Source organism: Arachis duranensis, chromosome 6, assembly GCF_000817695.3.
Source record: "Arachis duranensis cultivar V14167 chromosome 6, aradu.V14167.gnm2.J7QH, whole genome shotgun sequence".
Lineage (NCBI taxonomy): Eukaryota > Viridiplantae > Streptophyta > Magnoliopsida > Fabales > Fabaceae > Arachis > Arachis duranensis.
Window position 1 is genome coordinate 2214070 of NC_029777.3, and position 11216 is coordinate 2225285.

Here is an 11216-nt window from a genome sequence, read left to right on the forward strand (position 1 = left end):
GTATTTCTTTCGTTTGGTTCTGAAATTCATATAGACATCTGGAATCTGGATGCTTGCGATTAAGATTTAAGAACAGTGATGCCACCTTTGTAAAAATGTGGTATAAATATAAATACATATGTATCGGGCTCTGCCCATTGTTAAAATTAGGGGTGTTTAAAACCCGTTATGGATCGAAACGTATTTTATTGGATTCGGGTTCACCTTTTTTATTTGTTTTTTTTTGGTCGAGCTTGGGCTTTGTTTCAAATTACCTTATTCGGTCTAAAGTTGTGTATTGTGATTAAAATATATATTGTAGAGTAATTTTTTTTTTGTATCAAAGGTATAAAAATTTTATTAATAATAAAATGATCCAATAGGATTACAAACACAGTAAAAATAAATATGTTCCACTAGAAAAAAAAAGATGTGTTAAGACATGTTACATTGAATTAGAAATTGTATTTCTCTTAGTGCTTTCTGAAACTTTTCGACAAACAGCTTCTATGCAAGAATTAAGGAATCTTTTTCTTTGTTCTAAGATTAGTTCATTCCTTGTTTTTCAATTCTATCATGTAAGATACGTTGCTATTACATTCTTTTTCGAGTTCTTTTTTTCTCTTGCCAAATCTCTCTGAAAATCTCTCCACTATTTTCAGGTTTCGAACTCGTTGTTTGAGTGAGGGAATCCAACAAGACACCAAACTTTCTTAGAATTAGCTAGGAGTGACAAACAGACCGAAATCTGTCAGATCAGTTCACATAACTCGCCAAAAAAAGTGGGTTGGATTAAAAATTCGAGACCACCATAATAAAAAAATTCACTTAACTCACACCACCATAATAGAGAATGAAATGATAATTAAATTTAAAATATTATTTTTGTACTTTTATTTAGAATGTTTGTTTTAATTGTCTGTTTTATTTTAAGTTATAATTTGAACTATTTTTATTGATTAGAGATCGGACAATGTTTAATTTAATTATATATTTTGGATAATGAACAATGTCGATTTTGTTATTTTGCTTCAAAAAATTTAGTTAATGATTATGATTATTAGATATTTAAAATTATAAAAATTTTAATATTTGTGAATTTAAAAATTATATTTTTTTTGTCTTTAGAAATTATAAGTTTATTGAAATTTTTATGAAATTATATATTCAATGGTTTAATTGTTATTCTGCAATGTTCTGAATTTCAATATTGGGCTAGGCCCAAATTTACCGTTGTATTCTCTTTTTTTTTTTTATTGTAATTATATTCCTATAAATAACCTAGCACATCATGGGAAAATAGCATACATGAACGGACCAATTAGAATCATGATTTGTATTGTATGATCGATGGCATAAGAGGAACACACATCACTATCATTGAGAACTTAGACAAGGTGAAATTTCACTATAGCATGCTCTCTTTTATAAGTATTATAGAAGACATGTCATATATATATGGATATGCATGGCGTGGCAAAGACAGAGAGGAGCCATCAACCTTGCGCAGCTTGTAGGATGCTACGCCGAAAATGTGACAAGAAATGCCTTCTTGTTCTCTATTTCCCAGCTGACAAAGTTCCCAATTTTCTTGGAGAGCATAAAATTTTTATATACTAAATAAACATAAAAAAAATGTTAAGATCTAATACTTAACACGTTTTGAGTAAAGAATTGAATATCAATTGTATTAGATACAAAGAATCAATAATAATGTGTTTACAATGCCAAGTACTTGTGCATTATATAGATGCAGAATCATGTACAATAATAGCCTGTGTGAATTCTATTCCAAGGAAGAAATTAAGTTTGCCAAGGTCTTTAAGAGGAAATATTTTGTTTAATTGTTGTATTAAGGACTCAATTTTACTTGAATTATTTCCTGTTACCACTATGTCATCGACATATATAAGCATGTAAATTACTGATTTTGCAATTTTTCTTACAAACAAGGATACATCAGAGCGAGTACTTACAAACTCAAACCTTGTCAATGTGTCTCTTAATGTGAGATACCAGGCCCTAGGTGTCTGTTTTAAATCATATAATGCTCTATTCAACTTGCAAACAAGGTTAGGATTCGAATCCTCATAACCTTGTGGGTGTGTCATAAAAACCTGCTCCATTTAAGAACACGTCATTAAAATCAAAACAATCCTTGCTGAAGAGGGTCTTATTACATGTGAGTAAATTTGCTCATAGTCTATGCCTTGGGTTTGATGAAAACCTTTAGCAACTAGAAGAACTTTGTATCTTACTACCTCTCCTTTTGTATTTCTTTTGATAGCGAATACCCACTTGCTTCCAATTATGGTTGCATTGGATGGTGCCCTGAGGAGTTTGGATTGCTTGTATGACTATTTTTGGTATTTGTTGAAATAGATTAATCTCATGATGTGCATAATTTGCTTTTGGTTTGTAAATACCAGATTTAATTAGACTGTGTTACCATCTTGTGTGTGCTTGTGGTGAGTTGTTGATGTTGAATTGACTGGGAATCAAGTATTTGATCAATAGCCCCCTGAGAAGTACTACCTGAGGCACTGTCTGGTGATGTGTGCTCATGATTTATTTATTGAGTTGATCCACTTCAATTGGTAGAGAATTAGTTGTTACATCATGTGGTGAACTTTGATTTTGTGAAGTAGACACACTTTAATAAGAATCTATAGAATTCATAGATGCAGAATCAGTGTTAGTATTGTGGCTAGAGTGATTTAAAAACAGCTCATTATATGGAAAGGTCAATTCATCAAAAAGTGACATGCCTTGACATATAGATCTTTCCATTTTTATTCAAAAATCATAACTTTCAAACCTATATTTAAGTTTATGCTTATTGTATGGTCTTATAATCTGGTTTTCTTTAATATAATTTTTCATATGGAGATGTGTAGTTAAGCACAATTGTAGGCATCCAAATTCATCAAGTAAACAGCAGTTCCAGAAGCATAGGAAGGGAGGATGTTGCCAATAAAGATAAACCAATCTCAACAATACTTTGGTGTCTCCTCTCGACACTACCCTGTTGTTGGTATGTATAGGGACAAGAAAGTCTATGCTGTATACCATGCTGAGATAAGAAGGTAATGAAAGCATTTGACACAAACTCTCTACCATTATCCGTTTGTAAGGCTTTAATTTTGTGGCCAGTAAGGGTTTCAATCTAATTTTGTGACTTATTAGTTGAAGCATCTACAAAAATAATATAATATCTCATTCCATTTCTAGAGATGATTGGAGAAGGCCCCATATGTCAGTGAAAATTAACTCAGCAAATTTCATAGATTCCATCTTGAGGCAATTTATTTGATATATCAATGTTACATTGTCTTAAGACCCGTAAAACATTATTCATAGATGTATGACCTAACGTTTTATGCCATACCTAGCTATCAAAGCAGCAAGATGATTATTATTGAAAGTAAAAGAAGATCAGTAGTTGAGGCTTCAATTGGTGAATCTGTTTTAGTCATTGAATCTGCTTTAGCTGCTGATGCAAGTTGAGGCTTTGGGACTAGTTCAAATTGAGTCAAGATGATTTTGCATAGACAAACTCTGGATGCTTCCATGTGTTGAAATTTGAATCTTCCAACTTCTCAGCAATAGGAAGTAAAAGACCCAATTTTCACCCGACTCCAAGGTGTGTAGGTTTCATCGAGTTAGGGTCTAAAAATTAGGTCCGGTCTATATTTTCGGGTCGGGTCTGTGTTAAGTCAAATCTGGTGTGGCCCGATCCATGTACACCCCTATACACAAGGTAGAATTTGAATTCATTTAAATGAGCTAGTAAACTAACTATAACTATTAAATCAAACCTATAATGCACGTACACTGACACGGACACGGGACACGACACGACATAGGACACACCGACATACGAATTTTAAATTTTGTAAGACACGAGACACGCATACATATAAAATATAAAGTATTTTTTAGATAAATCGTAATGATATTTTGATATTTTATCGATATTAAAATATAAATTAATTTTTTAAATTATTTTTAATATCTTATTTTAATTATATCAAGTATTTAAAATATTTTTTGATTTAATAAATAATAATATATACTATATCTAAATTCATTTCGAGAATATATGTTAAGAATAAGATTGGACACGCTGACACGTGATAATATTTAAGTGTGTCCAAGCGTGTCCAGCAAAATTTTTTTTACTTTTAATTAAGATATGGTTGGACACAACAGACATATATATTAGATGAGAGTTAATAAATATCATATACAAAATGTATCATCATAATTCAAGAAAGTGGAATCAAACTAACTTGTTTGTCTATAGTTCCCTTTTGAGTTTTGACATTGAGGAATGGCCAAACTGCGAACATCTCTTTTTGGTAAATAAAGGTTCCAATGGGTTCATATCATCTAGCAGGCCTGGCCCAGATGGGCAAATCCTCCCTCCCAAGTCCCAACTCCCAAGTAATCGTAACAACAGACAAACTTCATGACCCAAAAAAAATAAAAAATAAAATAGTCCTAGATGACAATTATTTTAAAATACAACAAGGCTTTTAACAAAGAAAAAATTTAATTCGATTTCTGATAATTATCTCAAAAGACAACAAGATTTCTGTGCTAGAAAAAATTCAGTTTATTTTCTTTTGCACAAGGACTAATCAGTTCAAAAAAAAATATCAAGGACCGAATTGAGTGTTTTTTTTAAGGATCTCGTTGTTCTTTCGAAGTAATTGTGAGGGACGGATAAGATATTCACTAAAAAAAAAGACAAACTTTAAAAAATACTTAAATATTTTAAAAACAACTCAAAAATTCTTTTGCTTTGATTTATTATAGATACACTACTATTACCTTTTAATTTACATTTAAAACCAATAAAATAAAAATTATTTATTTCCAACATGGATAGAGTCCTTATCTCTGGAGAGCGAGCAGGACAAGAAATCCACCGTCCATCTTCATTCTAGTGCCACGTGTCAACACCAGGGAACGTCATCATACCCTGATAGATCTTTTTTTTCTTGTCATGGACCCCACTTAAGGCCAAGTGTATACCAAGTACCAACCATTTGACACAGACCAGTACACTGTGTGCGTACGTGTTAAGAGATAATGGCGGAAACGGCGTCGTAATGGGTCATAAAACTTGGGTTGTCGTGTCCCTAGCAACAAGCGGAAAAAGCTGCGCTCCCACACTGAAATCACAAAACCGACAGCGTATCATGATGCCCAAAACGAATAACCAACAAGTTTCTCTTTTGATTGCTCACTCAGATGCTCTTATTTTCTCTCCATTCGCGCTGATCATGCAGATTTCTCTTTTGGTCAGTTTGCTCAATCATTCTCTCTTTTTCTTCCCCAACAATTACTATGTTGGAGTTTTGGTTTGTTAGGGAGATTGTAATGTTCTGGTTGATTAGGAATTCGCTCATCTTTTCTGTGATAGTGTCTATATTTGTTTCGAATTTCATGTGGGTGTCGATGATTTTTATGATTGTTTTGAATATGGGGTTTGTTTGACTACTTTGATTTGGTTTTGTTAAAGTCTTTAGCTTGAATCTTTCAGAGGTTTCGGTTTCTATTATCTGTTTATTCCTTACCCCTTGAGTATGGGTGATTCAATTATAGCAATTAATGCTATCGTTGACTGTCTTTACCTGAATGAAGAAGGGTCGCTAATCATTATTATACTGCATGATTAATGATGAAAAATAATGATATACCCTCTTAAAATTTTCCTAATCATCTTCCTAAATGAAGTAAAAAGTAGATAGAATCAATGTATTCGCGTCTTAAAATATGATCAATTCTACTTTCAAGGTCAATTGAAGATTTCTGAGGAGAATAAGTTATTTCGCTTATTATGTTTCTAAATAGTTGATAAATGGCTAAAAGCTATTTCCCTTATTATAATAGACATTAATGTAAAAAATTAAATTGGGATATTAATTAATGTATGAGGTTATATTAAACTTTTTTAATTTTGATAAGCCAGAGAAGCAAGAAAGCAGAGGCGGAAGAAAAAGATGAGAAGGAATTTGATGTAACTGAAAAAAACGTGTTATTGAAAGAATTTTTTTTTCTGCATAATCATACACTGAACCTTGCTATTTTATAGCCAAGGATAACTAACTCCTAGCTAACTCTGAACCTTGCTATTTTATAGCCAAGGATAACCAACTCTAGCTAACATATCTCACAAAAAGTACTCATATCTTTTAAAAGCCGTAAGCACACCCATCTCTTCAAAAAACTTTACCAAACCAAGCTTTAAGCATGTTGCTAAAACACCATGGTGTTTGTTTGGACTTTGAATTATAATCTAGTGACTTTTGTTGTCATTGCTTTACCCTTCACAAGTACATTGGTAGTCAACTAGTTCAGATAATACAATCTCATTTTTGATTTCATGGTTTTTACTTTTTCGTGCATTAACGCATAATTTGTTTCAAAATGGATTCAGTTGTTCCCAACCATTAACGTTCTTGTTTTGCACAGAAATTTTGAAACAAGAGTAGGTAAGTGATGGCAGCAGCCGAAGCAAGAGCTCTGTGGCAGAGAACTGCTAATCGTTGCTTTGTCCAAGAAGACGCGAAACGAGCTCCTAAGTTGGCTTGTCAATCTTCATGTGCAACATCAAAATTGGTGGATGCTGGACCAGCCAATATAGTAGATGAATCCAATCATGTTGTTAATGTCACCCATTTTGACAGGAAATCATCATTTTCTGATCCATCAGCTGAATCTAGGTGGTGGTTGCGTTTGCAACCTAATTATGGGTATCATAAGGATGAGGTTGAAACAATGAAAGCTAGTGATGAAAGTAAAACATTCAGCAAAAATTATGAGGCATCTCCTGAATTAATGGATGTGGTGGCAAAACATGAGGCATTGCAGATTGATTCTGTTGGCTGCTCGGTGTCCAAGCAAACAAATTACTCATGGATTGATGATGATAAAGCTGAGCCTTGGTGGCGGACGACAGATACAAATGAGTTAGCTTCCTTTGTCTCACAGAAATCCCGTAGCCATATTGAGAATTGTGACCTTCCTCCCCCTCAGAAGAAGCATTTTAGAGGACATGCATATGCTAATATCAGCAATCACAAAATAAGGACAGCATCTCATGAATGGGAGGCTAAATTCAAAGGTGTTTCCAATTTGACATATCATGAACAAGGAAATATAGGTTCTGGCTTGATGCATAAAAAGCAGGGATCTTCAGCCAATGAAGGCCTTTCATATTTAGTTTCTCACAAATCTTTGAGGTACCTTTTTTATTCATGTCATTATTGCATTAGCACCTTAAGTGGCTAATTTACCATCAGAGTTTTGGTTTCCAATTGAATTAGTTCATACTTATAGTTGTTTGGACCTGTAAATTTGCTTCAGTTATAGGACCAACGACGAGGATGTCACATTTGAGGGAGACCCCAGTAAAGCTGAACTAATGGAAGCATTATGTCATTCTCAAACTCGTGCAAGGGAAGCAGAGGAAGCAGCAAAGAAAGCTTACGCAGAGAAGGAACACATTGTTGCGCTCATTTTCAAACAGGCTTCACAACTCTTTGCATATAAGCAATGGTTCCAACTGCTGCAGCTTGAAGCACTTTACAGTCAAATAAAGAACACAGATCAGTCAATCTCTACTCTCTTTCCAGTGTCTCTTCCACGGAAACCACGGAAGAGGAAGCAGGGAGACGAAATTCAATCGAAGCCAAAATGCGATGTTACAACATATGCCGTTGCGATTGCTTTAGGATTGAGCCTTGTTGGAGCTGGATTACTCTTGGGTTGGACTGTGGGGTGCATGTTGCCTCGATTATAGTATACTTGCCTGCATCATTTGTAGCATAGTCCTGTTTGATTCATGCTATTCTATATAAACAAAGTGAAATTGTTGAGTGGGAAAGAAGCCTCAGTTAATTTGTCAAATTTGTATGTATTTTTGTAGATATCTTAGTGCCTGTGAATGTAAATGTGATGTATATAAAATCCGATTTCCGAATATGCTACTTGTGATCTGTAATGTATGTATCTAATTGATGAATTTGTAAGTTCTGTGTGTTCATTTACAAAAGTGAAGTCAGTCATGCCCAAACAGATAATTACACCTCCCTCGTGGTTTTAAGTGTTATTTATATACTTCTCTCCAAAAAATAATTTTGCTATTAAAAAAAAATTATAAGGAGTCAATGGAATATTTGTATAAATAATACAATGGAGGGTTAGGAATGTCCGATTCAGTATTAGAGATATAATTATTAGTGTTATCTTTTTCCATCAACTTAAATTTTTGGAATGAGTGGTTTCATGACATGGAGTACAGTATTTTTTTGTGGGGTATATTTCAAAGAATACAGTTTGTTGGACAATTCATACTTTTAGACATTATAATATTATAGGAAAATTATCAGGTATTCCGTTCTGAAACAGCAGAATATGGTGTTCTGTGTACGAACACGTAACCTGATATTAATTTGTCCGCTAGTGATTGAGAAAATGACTAAATTAACCTTGGTTACGAATGTAATATGTCGCAACTGATCCGCTTAGAAACAAATTTACTGGGTCGTGGCTTAGAAAGGGTTTAGTTAAAAGTGCGCTTGCAGTCGTGTATATCAAAATCCTTTATCTCTAGGTATAGCTTCACATATATTGAAGCATTTTAATTTTTAAGTTCAAATATTATTGTTACACTTCGAAAAACAAATATTTCACTTTGTTTTCTTTTTGCTGTTCTTTTTTCGGTTTCTGGCTACTCATATTTTCATATTCGATAATAAAATAATAATCAATTTTCACTATAAACATTAAACAAATCAATGTTAAACAAATTGGTTCGTCTTAAATTCTTATAATATTTAATAGTGTGGTGAGGACCTCCAAGTTTTTCTTTTTCTTTATAATCAATATTATAGTATTGTATATTCCGAAATTGAAATAAACTATGTTAATATAAATTCTATTATATATATATATTACAATATTTATCCTTTATTTAATTTTCTCGAGCTTTATTATTTTGTGGATTCTTATTACTTAAGTTTTATGCTCCCATAAGCTAAAGTAATATAACACATAACATTTTTCATTCTAAAAAGGCTTATTTTATATATATTTAACTAATATTATTAACTTAATTCACATGATGGATTTACTTTAAAGATTGTGGGGATAAGTGCTCCTATTACTATTTTAAAAAAATATATAAAAGTATATGTAAATATATATATATATTTATATATTTATATATATTATTAAAAAATTGTATTTATTTCTATATTATTAAAAAATCAATCATGCTACACATTTATGTAATTTTGTATCCAAATTTATTCAAGTTGGCCCAACACTAAAAAAACTCAATACCATTAAATAAAACGTGAAAGACACGTGTCCAATACACACAAAACCGTTCTTTCCCAACACTTCTTCTCTTTTTCTTCTCTTCTCCCCTATGCTTTTTCTCACCCTAGTTTATGCATGAAGCGTTTTCTTCTTCTTCACCTTCTTCTTCGCGTTCCTCCTCCTCCTCATTTCGTCATTCTTTTTCGCGTTCTTTCTTCTTCACGTGTTTTCTCTTTATCGTCGTTCTTTTGTTGTTGTTGCTGCTGTATTTTTTGTTTTTTTCTCCTTCTCTCGGGTGAAGAAGCAGTAGAAGGTGAGGAGGAAGAATTTTGAATTGTACAAAACAGAAATGAACCGAACATATTATTACGGTGAAATAATTGTATAGTACTAAATGAATAGAACATTATTCATTATATAAATTCAAATTCGAACATCTTTCTACATAAGGAACCGAACACGTACTCATGGTGACACAATTGTATAATACTGAGTTAACGAAACATAATCCATTATATAAAATCAAATTCAAACAGCTTTGCCTACAATACAGATTATCATTTCAATTCAATTCAGTACACCTCCGTCCATTCAATTCGATTCAAAATTGAATAATCAAAAATTCGTTAGTTTGATTCGTTTCAGAAGAATAAACCAAATCGCTCTCATTCAACTGATTTGAAGTCGAGTCATTCATTGTTTCGATTCAGAAGTGCAGATCGAAGAAGAAAATGAAGAAGAATAGGAAGAAGATAAATGCAACGTAACCAGATCGAAAGAAGAAAACGAGAAGATGAACGCGACCAAAGGAGAACGACGAAGGCAATGCAGATCAATAAAGAAGAACGTGAGCAGAGAAAAAGAAGGAGAAGATGACGCGAGTAGAGAAGAAGGTTACGTTGAGCAAAGCTTTAGGTTGCAGCACATTATATGTAGTGCGCGTATAACAAACGAGTGAGGAGAGGAGAGGAGCGTGTCTAACTAGGGGTGTTCGCGGATCGGATCGAATCGGATATGGCCGAAATTTCGATCCAATCCGATCCGCACAATTTTTATCGGATCGGATCGGATATGATATCCGCGCTTTTTAGTGTCGGATCCGATCCGTGCGGATCGGATATATCCACATAATTAAACCTTCTCTTTTTAATCATATTTCTATGTAAAAAATTCAATAAAAATATTTCTTTCACACTTTTAAACTTATTTATTCTTAAAATATTTTTAATCAAACTCTTTCTAAATAAAAAAATAAAATAATACAATATATGAATAATAATTACTAACTAAAACATACAAACAAGTAAATATAATACCAAACACATATATATTTATTTATCTTTTAATTATTATTGTACGGATTGGATATGCGGATGTAGAGCAAATATCCGATCCGCAAAAGGTGCGGATCGGATCGAATCCGATCCGATCAATTTGCGGATCGGATCAGATCTGCAATTTTTGGATCGGATGCGAATATTTACCGCGGATATGCCGATACGATACAATCCATGAACACTCCTACGTCTGACCAATATTACTTGGATAACTTGGATGCATTTTGGTGAATTATAAGGTAAATATGTAAGTTTATAGATCATCTTTTTATGAGATGAAAGAGATATTGAAAAAGATAGGATCCACACTTTGAATAGTAATAAAATAATAAAAAATAATTATAAAAAAATTATTTTCTCTTTTTATACTACTTTATAGAATGTCCTATATATTTTTTATATAGATGTAGGGTATTATTGTTAAAAAATTATCCATTAATTTTTTTATTAAAATATATTAAAAATTTTGGAAACCGCCTGTAAGGGTACTTTTAAAAGTACCAACAAAAGGAAGGTTTGACAAAAATTATTAAAAAATATTTTATTATTATTATTCTCTTAACA

General features: G+C 32.5%; 1 protein-coding gene across 1 annotated transcript; it reads left to right on the forward strand.

The window, feature by feature from the left end:
* The first annotated feature begins 5064 nt into the window (after window positions 1-5064).
* Window positions 5065-8021, forward strand: LOC107491933 (uncharacterized). The gene is made up of 3 exons (XM_016112865.3): window positions 5065-5288; window positions 6463-7232; window positions 7357-8021. Exons 2-3 carry the CDS (start codon window positions 6490-6492, stop codon window positions 7790-7792), a joined length of 1179 nt encoding a protein of 392 aa, XP_015968351.1. The 5' UTR covers window positions 5065-5288; window positions 6463-6489; the 3' UTR covers window positions 7793-8021.
* The last annotated feature ends 3195 nt before the right edge of the window (window positions 8022-11216 follow it).

Bases quoted from the DNA above. Each gene is read 5' to 3' on its own strand.
- LOC107491933 (XM_016112865.3), top strand. From the start codon at position 6,490: ATGGCAGCAGCCGAAGCAAGAGCTCTGTGGCAGAGAACTGCTAATCGT. The intron at 7,233-7,356 runs GTACCTTTTTTA...AATTTGCTTCAG, and splicing joins GTTTCTCACAAATCTTTGAG to TTATAGGACCAACGACGAGG.